Source organism: Myxine glutinosa, chromosome 14 (assembly GCF_964187855.1).
Source record: "Myxine glutinosa chromosome 14, kmMyxGlut1.1, whole genome shotgun sequence".
Classification (NCBI taxonomy): domain Eukaryota; kingdom Metazoa; phylum Chordata; class Myxini; order Myxiniformes; family Myxinidae; genus Myxine; species Myxine glutinosa.
Genome location: NC_136274.1, coordinates 87,432,640 through 87,453,213, shown reverse-complemented (window position 1 = coordinate 87,453,213; position 20,574 = coordinate 87,432,640). Strand labels below are relative to the sequence as shown.

General features: G+C 33.9%; 2 protein-coding genes across 8 annotated transcripts in view; one reads left to right on the top strand and one right to left on the bottom strand.

Moving 5' to 3' along the window:
- The window catches only part of EXOC1 (exocyst complex component 1), a 262,527-nt gene that overhangs the window by 107,900 nt on the left and 134,053 nt on the right, over nt 1-20,574 (top strand). For all 6 annotated transcript variants that reach the window (XM_078768589.1, XM_078768584.1, XM_078768585.1 and 3 more), the window contains one exon: nt 248-380. In XM_078768589.1, the coding sequence (XP_078624715.1) occupies nt 248-380 (133 nt within the window). The remainder of the gene's footprint in view (nt 1-247; nt 381-20,574) is intronic.
- LOC137439970 (THAP domain-containing protein 2-like) overlaps nt 1-20,574 on the bottom strand; it is a 234,700-nt gene that overhangs the window by 111,850 nt on the left and 102,276 nt on the right. The gene's annotated exons all lie outside the window — the stretch shown is intronic.

Here is a 20,574-nt window from a genome sequence, read left to right as displayed (position 1 = left end):
GTTTGGTAACAAAGCTCAAATTAGCACTAAAATTGCTTATTGCATCAGGAAAATGAAACCACGACAGCCTTAAGGGTACGTCGTCGAGGGCATTGTCACATATTATACTCAGGAAGTTCACCTTGCATCTGTTTACATCATGCTTTCTACGCAAATACAGTAACCTAAGGTGGATGTATATTTTGTCTCACCATTAATGTCAAGTTCAGTACACTCATCGATTCTCCGTTTCCATCCATGACTCCAGAATCAACTCAATCTGTCAAAGGGTCATGAGGCAGCGCTGACTCAAGGTGACCTTGCAACCTCAAGAGGAATCACGGCTTGCACGGCAGCGGCAGAGGCATTAACACAATGTATGGGGGTTAATCTACACCCAGGTACTCATGAACACCATCCAAGATGAAAGGCTTGTGTTCAACTCGGCCAGCCTAATTTGACGTGGTTTGTGGCAGTGTTATGGTTGATGTGCTTCTTCTTCTCCTTCTCTTCCCTTTAAGTACACCCCTATAAGGGGTGATGTCCAGTGGTCCCAAGTTTCTGCCTTGTCTTGACCATGATATTCCTCCACTTCCCCCTGTTCTCTGTCAAGTCTCTCCACTCTTCAACTACCTCACGTTATTGATATCCCTCTTCACACAATTCTCCCATCTCATCCATGATTTACCTCTTTTCCTCCCTCAACCGATCCCCTCTCTCTGCCATGCTCTTTCCTCATCCGCACCAAGTGTGCAGGCCATCTTGAAGCTTGCACTTTATTATTATCCACATCAAAATCAACAACACTTTGTCTACAATGCCATGTAAAAACATTTTAAAAATGATTGGATAATAGGAACCAGAAAATAGCACAAGATGCCAATTGAATATGCTTGCTAATCTCAGCCGGCATTTCACCAATCTCCTCAATTTCACCAATTTCACCAAAATTTCATTTTACACATTCCATCAGTTCATTCAGAGCAATAGAAAGCTAGAGTTCTGCGAACTCTATTTGAGTGAAAACTATCGTGATTGGAGGATACGTAATCACATGACCACAAGGAACCATCTTGTTATCCACCTTTGCTGGGCGAATTGCTAAATTGTGTGCACATCTGTGTGAACTCTGACAAATTTATACATCGTCGTCATTATCATTTTTCATTTTTCATTCATCAATAAGTCGTTTTGGGGTGTAAAAGATGTCGTGCTGTTCAGCCTCAGGCAGTTCCGAAGCTCGACCAGTCAGAGGAAAGAAGATGCATCTTTCTCCTCGTGATCCAGAAAGGATGGAAATATGTTGTAAAATGAAGAGTTTGTCGTGTGGAATGGAGAGCCAACAACTTATTTGTGTGTGCAGTGTTAAGAATAATTATGTTGTTGTTTAAACGAGCCAAGTGAAATCAGGACAAATAAGAAGTAAATACTTTAAATGGTAATTGATCTACCATGAGAGGGAGATTCGCTTTTACACATTCCCTTTTCCACATTCCCTTTTACATATTCCCTTTTACATATTCCCTTTTACATATTCCCTTTTACATATTCCCTTTTACATATTCCCTTTTACATATTCCCTTTTACATATTCCCTTTTACATATTCCCTTTTACACATTCCCTTTTACATATTCCCTTTTACATATTCCCTTTTACACATTCCCTTTTACATATTCCCTTTTACACATTCCCTTTTACATATTCCCTTTTACACATTCCCTTTTACACATTCCCTTTTACATATTCCCTTTTACATATTCCCTTTTCCACATTCCCTTTTACACATTCCCTTTTACATATTCCCTTTTACATATTCCCTTTTACATATTCCCTTTTACATATTCCCTTTTACACATTCCCTTTTACATATTCCCTTTTACATATTCCCTTTTACATATTCCCTTTTACATATTCCCTTTTACACATTCCCTTTTACATATTCCCTTTTACACATTCCCTTTTACATATTCCCTTTTACACATTCCCTTTTACATATTCCCTTTTACACATTCCCTTTTACATATTCCCTTTTACACATTCCCTTTTACACATTCCCTTTTACACATTCCCTTTTACATATTCCCTTTTACACATTCCCTTTTACACATTCCCTTTTACACATTCCCTTTTACATATTCCCTTTTACACATTCCCTTTTACATATTCCCTTTTACACATTCCCTTTTACATATTCCCTTTTACACATTCCCTTTTACACATTCCCTTTTACACATTCCCTTTTACATATTCCCTTTTACACATTCCCTTTTACATATTCCCTTTAATTCCCTTTTACACATTCCCTTTTACACATTCCCTTTTACACATTCCCTTTTACATATTCCCTTTTACATATTCCCTTTTACATATTCCCTTTTACATATTCCCTTTTACATATTCCCTTTTACATATTCCCTTTTACATATTCCCTTTTACATATTCCCTTTAATTCCCTTTTACACATTCCCTTTTACACATTCCCTTTTACACATTCCCTTTTACATATTCCCTTTTACACATTCCCTTTTCCACATTCCCTTTTACACATTCCCTTTTACATATTCCCTTTTACACATTCCCTTTTACACATTCCCTTTTCCACATTCCCTTTTACATATTCCCTTTTACACATTCCCTTTTACATATTCCCTTTTACACATTCCCTTTTACATATTCCCTTTTACATATTCCCTTTTACATATTCCCTTTTACACATTCCCTTTTACATATTCCCTTTTACACATTCCCTTTTACATATTCCCTTTTACACATTCCCTTTTACATATTCCCTTTTACACATTCCCTTTTACATATTCCCTTTTACACATTCCCTTTTACATATTCCCTTTTACACATTCCCTTTTACATATTCCCTTTTACACATTCCCTTTTACATATTCCCTTTTACACATTCCCTTTTACACATTCCCTTTTCCACATTCCCTTTTACATATTCCCTTTTACATATTCCCTTTTACACATTCCCTTTTACACATTCCCTTTTACACATTCCCTTTTACACATTCCCTTTTCCACATTCCCTTTTCCACATTCCCTTTTCCACATTCCCTTTTACACATTCCCTTTTACATATTCCCTTTTACACATTCCCTTTTACACATTCCCTTTTACACATTCCCTTTTCCACATTCCCTTTTCCACATTCCCTTTTACACATTCCCTTTTACATATTCCCTTTTACACATTCCCTTTTACACATTCCCTTTTACACATTCCCTTTTACATATTCCCTTTTACACATTCCCTTTTACACATTCCCTTTTACACATTCCCTTTTACATATTCCCTTTTCCACATTCCCTTTTCCACATTCCCTTTTACACATTCCCTTTTACACATTCCCTTTTACACATTCCCTTTTCCACATTCCCTTTTACATATTCCCTTTTACACATTCCCTTTTACATATTCCCTTTTCCACATTCCCTTTTCCACATTCCCTTTTACACATTCCCTTTTCCACATTCCCTTTTACATATTCCCTTTTACACATTCCCTTTTACATATTCCCTTTTCCACATTCCCTTTTCCACATTCCCTTTTACACATTCCCTTTTACATATTCCCTTTTACATATTCCCTTTTACATATTCCCTTTTACATATTCCCTTTTACATATTCCCTTTTACATATTCCCTTTTACATATTCCCTTTTACATATTCCCTTTTACATATTCCCTTTTACATATTCCCTTTTACATATTCCCTTTTACATATTCCCTTTTACATATTCCCTTTTACATATTCCCTTTTACACATTCCCTTTTGCATATTCCCTTTTACATATTCCCTTTTACATATTCCCTTTTACATATTCCCTTTTACATATTCCCTTTTACATATTCCCTTTTACATATTCCCTTTTCCACATTCCCTTTTCCACATTCCCTTTTACACATTCCCTTTTACATATTCCCTTTTACATATTCCCTTTTACATATTCCCTTTTACACATTCCCTTTTACATATTCCCTTTTACATATTCCCTTTTACACATTCCCTTTTACATATTCCCTTTTACATATTCCCTTTTACATATTCCCTTTTACATATTCCCTTTTACACATTCCCTTTTCCACATTCCCTTTTACACATTCCCTTTTACACATTCCCTTTTACATATTCCCTTTTACATATTCCCTTTTACATATTCCCTTTTACATATTCCCTTTTACATATTCCCTTTTACATATTCCCTTTTACATATTCCCTTTTACATATTCCCTTTTACACATTCCCTTTTACATATTCCCTTTTACATATTCCCTTTTACACATTCCCTTTTACATATTCCCTTTTACATATTCCCTTTTACACATTCCCTTTTACATATTCCCTTTTACATATTCCCTTTTACATATTCCCTTTTACATATTCCCTTTTACATATTCCCTTTTACATATTCCCTTTTACACATTCCCTTTTACATATTCCCTTTTACATATTCCCTTTTACACATTCCCTTTTACATATTCCCTTTTACACATTCCCTTTTACATATTCCCTTTTACATATTCCCTTTTACATATTCCCTTTTACATATTCCCTTTTACATATTCCCTTTTACACATTCCCTTTTACATATTCCCTTTTACATATTCCCTTTTACATATTCCCTTTTACATATTCCCTTTTACATATTCCCTTTTACATATTCCCTTTTACATATTCCCTTTTACATATTCCCTTTTACATATTCCCTTTTACACATTCCCTTTTACATATTCCCTTTTACATATTCCCTTTTACATATTCCCTTTTACATATTCCCTTTTACACATTCCCTTTTACATATTCCCTTTTACATATTCCCTTTTACATATTCCCTTTTACACATTCCCTTTTACATATTCCCTTTTACATATTCCCTTTTACACATTCCCTTTTACATATTCCCTTTTACATATTCCCTTTTACATATTCCCTTTTACATATTCCCTTTTCCACATTCCCTTTTCCACATTCCCTTTTACACATTCCCTTTTACACATTCCCTTTTACATATTCCCTTTTACATATTCCCTTTTACATATTCCCTTTTACATATTCCCTTTTACATATTCCCTTTTACATATTCCCTTTTACATATTCCCTTTTACATATTCCCTTTTACACATTCCCTTTTACATATTCCCTTTTACATATTCCCTTTTACACATTCCCTTTTACATATTCCCTTTTACATATTCCCTTTTACACATTCCCTTTTACATATTCCCTTTTACATATTCCCTTTTACATATTCCCTTTTACATATTCCCTTTTACATATTCCCTTTTACATATTCCCTTTTACACATTCCCTTTTACATATTCCCTTTTACATATTCCCTTTTACACATTCCCTTTTACATATTCCCTTTTACACATTCCCTTTTACATATTCCCTTTTACATATTCCCTTTTACATATTCCCTTTTACATATTCCCTTTTACATATTCCCTTTTACACATTCCCTTTTACATATTCCCTTTTACATATTCCCTTTTACATATTCCCTTTTACATATTCCCTTTTACATATTCCCTTTTACATATTCCCTTTTACATATTCCCTTTTACATATTCCCTTTTACATATTCCCTTTTACATATTCCCTTTTACACATTCCCTTTTACATATTCCCTTTTACATATTCCCTTTTACATATTCCCTTTTACACATTCCCTTTTACATATTCCCTTTTACATATTCCCTTTTACATATTCCCTTTTACATATTCCCTTTTACATATTCCCTTTTACATATTCCCTTTTACACATTCCCTTTTACATATTCCCTTTTACATATTCCCTTTTACATATTCCCTTTTACATATTCCCTTTTACATATTCCCTTTTACATATTCCCTTTTACACATTCCCTTTTACACATTCCCTTTTACATATTCCCTTTTCCACATTCCCTTTTACATATTCCCTTTTACATATTCCCTTTTCCATATTCCCTTTTCCACATTCCCTTTTACATATTCCCTTTTACATATTCCCTTTTACATATTCCCTTTTACATATTCCCTTTTACATATTCCCTTTTACATATTCCCTTTTACATATTCCCTTTTACACATTCCCTTTTACATATTCCCTTTTACATATTCCCTTTTACATATTCCCTTTTACATAAGTAGTGTATATATATGTTGCTTCTGGGACACTCTCATTTTCCCATTGACTTGCATGTTAATTTTTCCCCTCCCTCATTGCCCCTAAACACCTCTATTTCTCTCACCCTGTTCTTTACGAACCTTCTAACCTTTTGACATGTTATCCTTATTCATTAGACCACTTAAACAATGGTCCTTCTGTGTGAACCTGTAATCCTTCTGACCTTATGGACCTTTTAACCTTTTACTCTTAATATCATCTGGTGAATCATCTTTGGCCCACTCAAACAACGACCCTACAAATATTTGTTTATGCGTGGGAAATAATTTAATTATCTTGCCACTCCCTTCACCATCTAATATATAAACAAAAAAGATGTTTGAGTTTGGTTCTTTATTAAGATATTTTAACTGAGCTAAGATAAAATGGTAAACCTCCCTCAATGTTCTTGTTTGAGCGCCTCCAGTGCCACACACTTTTTGGTAGGCTCTGCCCACTTTTTGTTAAGCTCCGTCCACTTTTTGGTAAGCCACGCCCACCTTTTTGTTAAGCCACGCCCACCTTTTTACTAAGCCCCACCCACTTTTTGTTAAGCCACGCCCACTTTTTTTACTAGGCCCCGCCCACTTTTGATAAGCTCCGCCCACTTCTGCTAAACCCCACCCACTTTATAAACTCTTCAGCATTGTATCATTTCCAGGTAATACATTACATCATTTTCAGGGAATTTCCATCACATCATTTCCAGTTAAGACACACCCAGGGAATTTCCACAGGAAATGACACACCCAGTCCTTATAAAAGGCACCAACCACACAGGCTTTTTCAAACACGCTTTCTGCTTCACTTGAGAATGGACTACTATGCCGAAATGGAATGGGATAACTTTGCTATTCCTTGGAGTCCTACTACCTGTGTAGAACTCAACCTTCAGATTGATGAACTGGACTCGAACCTCTTATCAATGGAGGTAAGTTTGTTTATTTATTTATTTATTTATTTAATTAATTATTAATTTAATTATTTATTTTCTTTTTTTTTTTTAGATGAGACTCGTGTAAGAGTTAACAAAGTTTATTTTAATATTCATAGAGCTTGATTTATACAAATAAAAAATATTGTATTAAATTAATACATTGTTATTTTCTTTCACAGGAAATTGTATCTGAGATACGAAATGAAAATTCTGCTTTTAACACAACTTGGGATGAAGTTATTTTTTTGTTTGAAGACATTTTGAACAACCAAGACCCCCAGAACGAGTTCTACCTTGATGACCCAGCCAAAGAGTTATACCTTGGAGATCCACAAAATCCTGAAAAAGAGTTTTACCATGATGATACTTGTTGTGAGTTATGAAAACAAAACCCACTGAACAAGTTCTACCTTGATGAGCCAGAATACAAGTCATACATTGGAGACCCACAAATTTCTGAAAATTGGGAAAGGGGAGTTCTCCCTGATGGTCCGCAGTTATACTATGTGAGACACATCATAGAAACCCTAAAAAATTGGGCAAGGAGAGTTCTCCCTGATGGTCCGCAGTTATACTATGTGAGACACATCATAGAAACCCTAAAAAATTGGGAAAGGGAAGTTTTCCCTGATGGTCCGCAGTTATACTATGTGAGACTTATCACGGAAACCCCCAATATTTCTGAAAATTGTGGTTCTACCTTGGGGACTTGGAAAGATGGTTATATTTTTGGAGACTCGGAATGGGGGTTTTGTTTTGATGACTCGGAATGTGATACCTATCTTGGAGGCTCAACAGGAATGTGGTTATACCTTGGGAACTTGGAAAGTTGGTTTTAATTTGGAGACTCTACCTGTGGGGTTCCTCTTGGAGACTTTGGATTCTAAAGCAATGAACAATGTTCTTTATTTAATGACGCTTGATTTAAGCAATATCAAGAAAGTTCGAGGAAGAAAATGCTGGAAAATTCTTTCTTCCCATTTCTACTTCTTCAAACTTGAAAGCCTTGAAAGACAGAATTGGGAGAAGAGGAAAAAAAAAAAAAAAGAAATACGTATTTAAAAAAATAAGAAAAGAAAGATTATGTTAGGGTTTGGGTGGGATTTTGAATGTGAGGGTTAGGGATGGGGTTGGGTTAGGGATGGGGTTGGGTTAGGGTTGGGATTTTGAATGTGAGGGTTAGGGATGGGTTGGGTTAGGGATGGGGTTGGGTTAGGGATGGGGTTGGGTTAGGGATGGGATTGGGTATGGGATGGGATTGGGTTGGGTTAGGGATGGGGTTGGGTTAGGGATGGGTTGGGTTAGGGTTTGTATATTATTATGACTCACTCACACATACACACACACAAAAGTTAAGCCCCAACTAAAAAGTTGTGGGATTCTGTGTTTGGGGTTCACAGATTTAAAAACGTATCCCCATTATACACACACAAAAGTTAAGCCCCAACTAAAAAGTTGTGGGATTCTGTGTTTGGGGTTCACAGATTTAAAAACGTATCCCCATTACATTTTATTTATTTATTTATTATTTTCAAGGGTATTATCTGCTTACTTGTGTTTTTTGTAATTCTTGCGAGTAAAATGAACCCAAGATTTCTTCTCCATTTAAATCATATAATTTGTAGGTCCAAGGGACTGTATCCATTACATCAATGATTTTAAATAATTCACGAGTCCATTTTTGTGTATAACCTTTCTCAAAATGACTTTTCCATTTGTATATTCTTACAATATCACCAACTTTAAACTTGGGCTTTCTCAAATTAATCTCCTTTTCATATTCTAATTTTGTAAATGTTTCCAATGGTTTTGATTTTGTTGATGAATGATGAACTGTATTGTTGCGGATATGAGACTGTATATTTTTTTGATTGTGTGCTTTATTATTATTATTATTGTTTATTCTGCGCCCCCTGCCTCCGGAGCTGTGTAAAGGTGAAAGGGCATCCCATAATTAGTCCACAAGCATACACGTCAGCCAATAATAGAATACCCTTGTTCGATAGTTATATCTTATTCTGTGTTTTAGGGTAAGGCTGTGTCTCCCATTAATTGAAGTACTCCATTGCACCAGTGAAAGAGAATAGATCCCCTTTCATTCCCATCCCCAAAATCTCCATTTCCTTTCACATCCCCTTTCGTCATTGCCAAGCCTCGATTGCCAATTACATCCCCTCCAAAACCACCATTGAACATGTGCTCGGGTCGGGGAAGAGGGGCGTGCCCGCCCGTCGTCATCAAGGGCGGAGCCAGAGGGTCGCATGACCAACCAGGGCCGAGGTGAGCACACCGATGGGCGTGTCCTAAAGGCCAGCGGCTTGATCGCCGGAGGCGCTATAAAAGGCGCGCGCGCAAGAAGCGTCGGGGAAGGTCAGTGGTTGCGTTGGTTGCGTTGAGGGGTCGGTGGTGAGGAGTGAGTGGACCAAGAGAGAGAAAGAGTGGTTGGACCAAGAAAGAGAAAGAGTGGTTGGACCAAGAGAGAAAGAGTGGTTGGACAGGGAGACGTGCAAGAGTGTTGTTGAGTTGAGGGTTTGGACCAGACGAGTCAGACGAGTCCTGGAAAAGCAAGCGGCGGCCACAGCAGCAACAACACCCAACAGCCGCTTGGGGCCTGGACGGCGGTTTTGAGCAGGGCCGCGAAGAAACGGCGGCTGCTAAACGCGCCGATTGTGCTGCAGGACCCCCTTGGACCTTCCTCTCCCTCCAGCCATCCACCTCCTGCCTTTCCACCCTTCTTGTGTACGTGAGTTTGTTCTGTGTGTCTTGTCCCTTGGTATTTAATTAAGTCTATAGGTAAGCTAGTATTTGCACTGTGTCACCTGCGTCTTATGTGTTGTAAATAAACGTGACTGCTTTCTTTTTGCTTGTGTAAATAATAAATCCCATGACTCTTCTGTACGTCTTCTCATCTTATTCCTTTTCCTCTTTGCATTCGGTCGTTTTAGAGTTTTCCAGATTGGGCAGCTGCGGTGCGATACGGCCAAAGTTCTGGGTGAATCGGGTGAGTCGGGGAACAACTGTTCGGTCGCGGAGCCTTCGCTCGGCAAACAACATTCTAAACCGCGATCAGTAACAGTATTATTGTAATTATCTACAATATCCTGAATTAAATACACCCATTTTTGAGAACCGAGTTGTGTGAATTTTTTATATAATTTCTCTTTTAAAGTACGATTAAAACGCTCAATAACAACTGCCTTTCCTTCATTAAAGGTGCTGTATAATTTAATACCCTTCCCCTTAAGAAATTTCATGAATATTTTGTTCTAGAACTCTGTTCCCTCATCAGTCCATAACTTCTTTGGTTTCCTTTTATCCCGATCAAATATTAGCTTTAAGGCTAACATTAAAGTATCACCCCTTTTATTTTTTAAAGGGACAACCCAGGCAAATCTACTCCTCAAATCAATAACGGTTAAAGCATACCTGTATCCCCTGTCATTATTCAATTCAATTAAATCAGCGGACCATATGTGGTCGGTGTATTTAGAATAAACCTTCCTTCTTTTAAACGTTGTGATTATAGGTTTGTGTAATTCTTCAGCCAAAAGCTCCTCAGTCTTGATGACATCATTAGAGCCTAATAGTTTTTTGAGGAATAACCAAGACCAAGTTTCAATTTAGCATTTATCAAATTTCTCACAATAAACCTATCAACTTTCTCTCTCAACGTTGGATTTTGTATCAAAGACAAATTATACAACATTTCACTGTCGGCTTTATGTTTTTCAGTCAACGTAGTGGTTTTCCCATAAGCAATATCATGCTTCATACACACTTCGTCAACCCTATTTGTAGGTTTAGACCAAGGTTTAGGATTGTCAGCCTCATCTAATCTTTTATCCAGGTTTGTTCCTGGACCACAGAAAGAATACCCTGGAAGGTGTAATTCCCCTGGAATTCCAGTTGTTGTAAATTTACTTCCTGACAGAAACTTTTGTATATCTGCCACCTCTTTGTCACCTCTTTTAGGTGAGATGAATTGGCACTTTTTAGAGCCACACACTTGACATATTCCTTTTTGATAAACTCTATTATTTTTAGCTTTAACATAAGAGATATTTTTAGATTTAGTTTTCTTTTTACATTTGAGACAATAACTCATATTTATTTATCAGAAAAATTCCGACAGAGTATCAAAACCTTTTTGGTTTTTAACATATACATTTCTATCTTAATTTTTAAAACATAAAGAATCCTAAGGAATGCCTTCACTCTCTCCTCCATTTATTTACAAATAAAAACTAACTAAAGTCAATGACACCAACATCATCAATCACATAATCTTTTCCTTCTTCTTCTTCTTCTTCACCACTTTCTCGTTTAAATCTCCTCCCTGAAATTGAAGACATTGACGTTGTTATTTTTGAAACCATTATCTTCATAAGAGTTGTTAATTCTTTAATTTCCTCTTCGGTGCGTTGAGATTGATTTATTTGCTGTAATACACTCAATCTTTTACGAATCTCACTGATTTCCATCTTTTTATATTTTTCCTCCCTCTCTCTTTGCTCCCTTTCCTCCCTCTCCTCCTTCTCCTTTTTCTCCCTCTCCTCCTTCTCCTCCCTCTCCCTTTCCTTCTTCTCCTTTTTCTTTCTTTCCTCCTTCTCTTCTTCAACTCCTTCCTCATCCCTTGCTACCCTTGAGTTTGAACCCCAAAGAATATTATACATATACTCATCTGGATTTTGAGATATTCTTGTATCTATAATTATTTTTCTCATAATAGGATACCAATAAGATTTGTTGACGATTTCTAAAAGAGTTTTATATTTCATAACTTTGAGAAGTTCATTTTTATTTAATATTTTAAACAAGTCTCTATTTGTGGGTTTAACAATATCAGTATAAGGCCAGTTTTTAATGACAAAATTCCCATGTATATGCTCCAAATCATAAGGTATGTAATACCGAGCACCCTTTTCGTGAAGGTATCCTTGAATACAAAAATTATAATTCTCTTGTAGTCTTCTTCCTGCCATTTATGTATCAGAAATATATGTGAGATTAATATTATGACAGGTAATACCACCCCATCTTCCCACTACCAAATTGGTTTGTATTCCTTGGCTTTCTATCCTTATCTCATGACCTTCCTTCTTTGTCATGCTAACCATCGCTATACTATCATATATTTTTCTTTTCTTAAAACCATGTATTTGTTGTTTATTAATTGTACTTCCACATAAATCCTTATCCTCACCAAGTGGATAATATTCTTCTTTACGAGACTGATTAAAATCATGTAGGTCTTCTATGTTTATTGAAAAAGACCAATTATACCCTAAATCAGGCATATCATACCCCCATTTATTAATTCGCATATTAACTATATGTCCTTCTTTATAAAATTCAATTGTAAGCAGGTAGTTAAATTCAATGAGGAAAGGTGTATGGTCAGTATAACCAGGTGTTGTGGTTGTAAATTTTACTTGTTTAACAAAACGTGCTGTTTTCTTTAAAAATATATATTGTGATAAATCACTTAATCTAATTAAGTCATTCGCATCTGTAGGGTTTGGATAATTGATTAATTTATAAGTATTCTTCATATTAATATTTTTACTTACACTATATTTTTGTCGTTCAGCCTGTGCCTTTGTATAATAATTTGATAAATCAATATCCTGAGGATTTTCCAAAGATAGAACCATCTTTTCCAACATAAGTCATTTATATTAGATTAAAAATGATATCATAAAAATTTTCATTATTGTTGAGTTGAAATAATACATATAAACATAATTGACCACAACATTTAGAATTAATTTCTTGAACTTGAAATGTTTGATAAACACCATTCTGTAAGAATTGTATTACTTCAACAGGTGGTGGCATACCATAACTATCAAAATAATATTTATCCTGACTATTATGAATACAAACCCAATGAGAACCATTCTGTGTGTCTAAATTCATAATAATATTCTTTGTATTCTTATTTATATGTATTAATTCATCTCTCATACAAATAACCACATTATCAATTTTTAGTGTTTTACAATACTTAGTAAGTTCTATATTTGACGTTGTATTCTTTCCAAATTGTTTAAACCATTTATCCATTTATTTATGAGAAAGATACAATCCATTACCCCGTTTAGTTAGTTTAACACCCGCTTGAGCGATAGAGGAAAGCATATCTCTAACCAACAATCTAGCTTTATCAGGTAGACTTTCAAGTTTTTGAGCAAAATCTACAATTACACCACTTCCACTAATTTGTTTCTCCAACTCCTTGTTATGTCTTTCCAATTCTTTTTGAGCTTTTAGTTGTGCCTTCCTTTCGTTAGCAGTTTTTACCGCTGCTGAAATACCACCAGTCAATGCTCCCGCCGCACTTAAACCAGCAAATAAAGGAATTAGAAACGGGAGAAATCCTCCTCCTGATTCGTCTATTGAATATTTCTTTAACATTGGTTTCGTCATTTTAATTTTAAGAGATCCAACATCATTTAGTGTTTTTACTTGTGTGTGTGTGTGTGAGTAAAACATCAATTCTTACAGCTCCTTTTCTTTGAATTGTATTAACATTAATAATACAAGGCTTTTGATTTTGAATACAAGATGTTAATTTATTAAGATTGATTTGATTAACATATACCCCAACCATTTATTTATGAGAAAAAACCTATGTGATATTAATCATAACACCATTATCTGTATTAATCTGTAATTCTGTTTCTTCCAAAAGCAAACAATATGTATTAACCTCTTCACTCTCCCCTCTTTCAATGTATAGAGAAGTGTCCACTCTATTAGACTTTATAGTTTCCTTTTGAGAACTCAGGTCAATTGCGTAGATTGTATAAAGTTTTTGAAACGCAACCATATCCAAAATAGGATCATTATTACCATTACTTTCACACACCTTTTGGTAGGACTTGTAGGCTTCCGCATAATCATTTTTTTCCCAATCAATTTCCAATCTATCTCGCGGATAAAATGTGCCATCAAGAGAAACCCGAAGTTGTTTCACCTTAGCATTATCACTCAGGGCATTATTCTTATTAGTACCGTCCTCTCCATCTGGTTTTTTAAAAATGAGCCAGAGGTATCGTGGCTTTCCTTGAAGAACACCCAAATTCCAAGTGTAGGTAGTGTGTTCCAGTTTAACGTGTTGACATCTTCTTTTAAGGTATGATACATTTAGCGGTTTCTTTGAGTTAAGTCTTCTATTTAACACCTCTTCCGTTTTAAGATTAGGAGTATATTCACTGATATACCAACACAAATCATTAATAACAAATTTATTATTTTCTCCAAAAGCATTTTCAACCCCAAAAAGCAATCTATTTACATTATCATTCCTTTGTAGTTGAAATCTAATTTTAAGCCCATACAAAACTTTATCATAATCACAAAATCCAAATATACCTTTCAGAGGTACTGCTACGGTAAAACTATTCTCAGCTTTTGCGTCATCATTATACATTGACTTCCTTTGACTATAACCAGGGTCTGCGTTTGTACCCGTTGACATATCAGGAATAAAACCTTCAACAGCTCCCTTACCCATTCTATCAATAAACGAATATAGTGTAAATTTCATCATTTCAGATGTAGCAGAGACATAATCAACCGCTTCAACCTCTTGTGTTCCAATATACAGGCGGACACTATCAAACATTTTCCAGAAGAAATCATTTACGAGTGTAGCATTAGTATTATTCGCAGCCTTAGTGAATTTAAATTTACACAGCAAGAAACTATCAGCTATATTCAAGTAAGTTTGTTGATTATTAATTTCAAAACTTTTTGTTCCGTTTGAATTCCAGTCTGTTCCTGTAATAGCATTTACCTTAAAATAGTCTTCCTTTTTAATGGAGTTTGAAATGATAATTGTATCATCCAAATCATAGATTCTATCAATCGCTTCCATACTTGTATTTATATAGTATTAAAATCGTTGAAACCCTGACCCAAGTATTTTAATGATTTTTTGTCGTTCTTGTGAAGATAGTTGAGTTTTACCTTTTTTTATTTCTTTGATTGCTTGTAATTTATGAGACTCCTTTTGAGCATCTTTTATACTCTTTATAGCACCCGCAACGGAGCCCACGGCAGAAGCAGTTGAACCAATTAGGTCTTTATGTTTAAGGATGGTTGAACCAATACCCATTAGAGTATCAATTATCCCATCTCCTTTATTTCGAAATTGATGACCCACACCCCGTTGTCTCTTTGGTTTATAGTATCCTCTACCCACATACCTTGTATAGTATGGTGAAAGGTACATGCCCTCCCCTGTAATTATTTTATATTTTCCCAACTCGTGTTTTCTCACAATAACCATTATTTATTTATTGAAAAACTTCACGTAGGTGAATTCTGATGGATATAATTTCATCATTAAAGGATATCATACGATTATCTTGGTCGGTTATCCTAAAATTTACTCTGTATATGGTTTTTCCTGACACAGGTAAATAGACAAGATTTTTTGGTTCCATATTAAATTTATAACCAATCGGGGTTGAGTATGCACTGAATGAAAATATTGTATTTGTTCTTATTCCATCGTTATAAGCACCATCAATCAAATCACAATGTATTAATACTGAATTTATACCGGAGGACATTTGAATGACATTATCACTGTAAGACGTCCCGTTAGTTTCAATCTTTTTTGAAGAGAAACCCAATAGCTCTCTGAACGAATTTTCAATCGTGAAATCAACTTTATAATTATTTTTAAGTTTAATCGTTGATTTTGAAGTGTGTTTTTGAATATCTATTACAATATTTTTTGGTTCATCACCTTGTTCTTTCATAAGGCGAGAGACTTCAGAAGATATTTGAGAAATCTCGTAAGCTCCGGGTGAAACGGTTATAGTTTTATATCCACTTCCTGGATTATAACTAAACTTGTTGTTTTTCTCTGTGATATTAAACAAGGTATTATAAGTTTCCATCGACAATAAAGATGCCTCATATGAGGTAAGGGGGTCAAGTTGTAGTGGGTAAGGGAATGAAGCTGTGTAATCGCTCGTTGTGAAATTAAAACTAAGAATTGTGCTTCTCATCTTATTTAATATCTAATAAAATATCTTTGTATTGACATTTATTAATTATTTTCATATTCATCAACTGATCTAAAATGGCTGAGGATTCATTAAAACAATTGTTGTTTCCAGCCTTCTTACTACCTAACAACAATAATAGCCTATTAACTAATTGTGATGGGTCATTTGGAAGAAAACTAACACCCGAACCAAGCTTACTTAAAGCATCAATAATATGTTTCTCCTTCCCATTCTTCTTACTTTTACCAGCAAGAGAAACTCCATAATCAAGTGCATTTAGCAACTCAATATATACCCTATCTTCCTCTCTTTCCATATCAAGTGGTTCCTCAAAATATTTTGAACCGCTGAATCCGGGGTTTGTTAGAAGAAACATTAATCTTGGAGTTAATTTAACATTTGGTTGAGTAGAACTCAAGAACATCAATTCATCATTAAATATCAATACCTTTTCTTTCACAAGATGGAACACTGCTGGTTCTTCTGTTGGAATGAGACCTGCTCTGGTTTTTGAATCTGCCAAATATTCATTGTTTTGAAGAGCTTCCACTACATAATTAGGGGGTTGATTTACCTCCTCAAGTTTCTGAAATAATTCTTCATCATTATATTCTAATTTTCCAAGTTCTTGTTTTGTTATCTGACTAAAATCTTTGAGCATTTGAAGTTTTTTCGGAGTAAATTCTACCGTGGGAACTGTAGGGTGTTGAGTTTTTAAAAGCGGTTTAAAAAATTTCTCTTGTTTTCTTTCAAAGGCTTCTTCACCAGTTAGTTTCTGTCTCCGTTTCTTCTTTATCTCTTCCTGTTGCTTTACAACTTTTGAAACCAACTCTTGATGTTCTTTAAACTTTCTTGCTCTTTCTTCGGTATTCATTTTCTGTATTTATTTATTTAAAAATATCATTTAATGAATTGTAAAGGTCAATGGGAAAATTTTCCTTTTCTTTGTCATTATAGTAAATGTGTTGAAATAAATCCTTTTCTTTAAATATTTCATCAAATTCTTTATTGGTATTAATACGAGTTGTTATTTCTTCTTCACTAATACTTGTATCTCTGCTTTTCATACGTTTGCGTTGAGTCTCCTCATCGATATCAAAACCGAATGATAAAATCTTAACTCCATCACCACACAATTGTTTAATAATTTGTCTCATTCCTTCAAGATTAGTTTCTAAAATCCCAAGACCATTAGATTTTACTGTATTTAACTCACTCTTACAATGTGAATATTTTGTAGAACCAAGAGAGACCTCCTCAAATATTTGACCTTCGTTCCTCAATCGCATATGTTCCTCCATTGAAATGTAGTAATAATCTTTAACTTCTACTTCTCCTGGTCGCTTTGCTCTGGTTGTAGTACTCACAAAACGAATCATAGGGTGTTTTTAAAAAAAACTTACAATCTTTTCATTTTTACTATTCAAGAGTTTAGATTTATGAAAGTTCTTTCCTGAAGCAGATTTACCCACAAGATTAATAATAATAGTTATCATTTATATATGTAATTATGTTTAAAATAAAAATACATCCTTTAATATCTCATCTTGTTTCACAACAATATATTTATATTTTTCAATCATGTGTTTCATATAATTTTCAAATTCTTTTTTACTACGTAACATAGAGCAATTATCTCTCCAAAAATTATTTACATCTATTGAATTTAACTTAAATAAAATGAAAGTATTGGCATTGTTTCTTATTGAGCGTCGAGGGAGTTGAAAATATGATTGACTAAGATATATACAATTACAAGAAGAATGTCTCCCTCTTGAATAGTAGCTATCCATTACTGTTTGGTTTCTCTCATTAACACAATCATCAAAGATGATGAGGTTCTTTTTTGATTTATCTAAATCTTGAGGTGAAGGTATATCATCCGTATTATCACTGAGAATACAAGTTATGAGTTTTGGTTTCGATTTTGATTTCTGTGTATCACAAAATAATTGTATTATATCTTCAATATTATAATCATTTAGTTTGTTTTGAAGTTTAAATAAACCGATAATGTCTTCCTTTTTAAGACCTGCATTCAAACCCTGTGAGAGTAGTTGATACTCGGGTTGAAAACTAGACTTTGTAAAAATTATTAAATTATCATAATCTAAAAAATTAGGACCAAGGAGCATCTTTAAAAGTAAACAGGTTTTTCCACATCCGCTTGAACCAACTATTAGACATCTCAATGAATTTGGAATGTTTTTATGGTTATTAAATTTTATCTTATTTTCCCAAACGGGTAAAAAATCATTCATTTATATATTTGGAAAACAAGTCATCTAACTTTTTTTGAGCTATTTTAGAAACTCTATATTTTATCCTGAGTTCGGGTTTAATTTCAAAATAATTCATTATTTTATTTATATAGTATCTTGTATTAACATTTCCATTAAAATTATTTTGAATAATAAATATCATTAAACCCTTATACATTTCCTCAATACAAATAGTCTCTTCCCTTGAAAGAAATGGTGTATTATCACCACAATACTTAACATTCATCTCTCTTATTAATCTTGTAAAGTAATTCATTTTTGGTTCTAATTTAAAAGAGTTATATATTTTTATATATTTTTTATTATCATTAATTAAAATTAAATCACAGAAAATACATTGTTTATATGAACCCTCATTATTAAGCCCTATTCTATCACAAGCCGGACAATTCTCTAATTTATCATATGGAGAGTCTGGAAATTCTAAATATCCTTCAGAACTTATCATATTTATATGGTAAATTTTTACTTAAACTAAACGCAAGTTTATTCATTAATAAATACAATGTTTCAAAGCACAAAAGACAAATTTCAATCAATCTCTACTTCGGTGAAAGATATAGAAAAATATGTCAAAGATGTTAAATTGAACAAAGATAAATATGGAAATTTTTGGGTAAAACCAGTTATGGAAAATAACATGAGCCCCTCTATTTCATTTAAAGGAAGAGCTCTAACTATACCTGGAAAGACATCCATTAAAGTAAATCTAACAAAAGTTTCTCCTCTACTCCTGGCAATTTATTCAAAGCTTGAAAAAGTGATTGACCACGATACTTTGAAAAAGAATGATAAGACCATCAACAATACTCGTGGAGAAATTTGTATTTACTTTAATAATCCAAAGGGTGTAGATCTAAGTAAAATGAATGATGTTAATATTTCTGGTGAAATGTCATTTCGTTCTATGATAGTTAGAGATTATTTAAAGATAACTTTTGATATTAAAAATGTAGAGATTGAATCCGTTAATGAAAGAAAGTATATTGGTACAGATGGAAAGGTTTTTTCTGCTAATTAAATATGAGTCATTACAGCAGTGAAGATTTTACTATTTCATTGAACTCGGACGATAGTGATGATAGTATTTCATTGAACTCGGACGATGGTGATGATAGTATTTCATTGAACACAGATGATAGTTATGATACTAATAGTTTGTGCTCAAATGATAGTTATGAGAGTAGCTTTATTGATGACTCTGAGTATGATTCTGAGTATTCATGTGATAGTTATGACTTAGATGATTCTGAGTGAAAAAGTGTTTTAGTTTAAGCACAGCGATATATATAAAACGGAGCTGTAAAGCTCAAAAGTGTTTTATTTTAAGCACAGTGATATATATAAAACACCACGTTTTCTCACGCTATAAATATGGTTTATTGTGATACTTGCGAGAAGGAAGTAAAATATTATAAACAACATATTCTCACCGCAAAACATACATACAACATTCTTAACATACTTTCCCCTCTTCCACCTAAAACAAAACATTGTAAGGTCTGTAAAACAACCATCCTCAAGAAGGGGTTTAAAGCCCATCCTAAAACTAACAAACACTTGTCAAAATTGTTTACTATTAAAAACTCTGATGGTGCATTCAAAGGACATATTAAAATAAGAGTCTTTAACTTCAAATCTCCTGAACCAGAGTCTATAGTTGATGCTGTAGAAATAGTTAAACCTGCTGTTCAAACGTTGATTGAAAAAACACTTAAAGAAATGAAACCACTTAAATTTTATATGGGAGTAAAATTAGAAATGACAAAGGATGAAGGAGTTATAGATACACCATACATGAGAACTGAGCCACACTTTATATCTTCATATCAAGATTTTAAAACATCAGGAGTCTATGATGAACTTATTAAACAAGAGCAAGATGTGGATAATTCAATCGTAGGAAGTGGATTCAATATAGGAAAAATTATTTACATAGACATTCATATTCTTAAATCAGATCCTCTAAAAGCTTCTTCTTACATTGATTTACCCAGTGTTATCAAAAATAGAAAAGCAGTTATCAATTTCAAAAATAAAGACAATAAATGTTTTCTCTGGTCTATTCTAGCACACTTACATCCTCCACATTTTCATGATGAAAGAGTATCTCATTATAAAAAATATGAGAATACATTAAATACGAAAGATCTAAAGTTTCCGATGACTTTAAATGATATTCC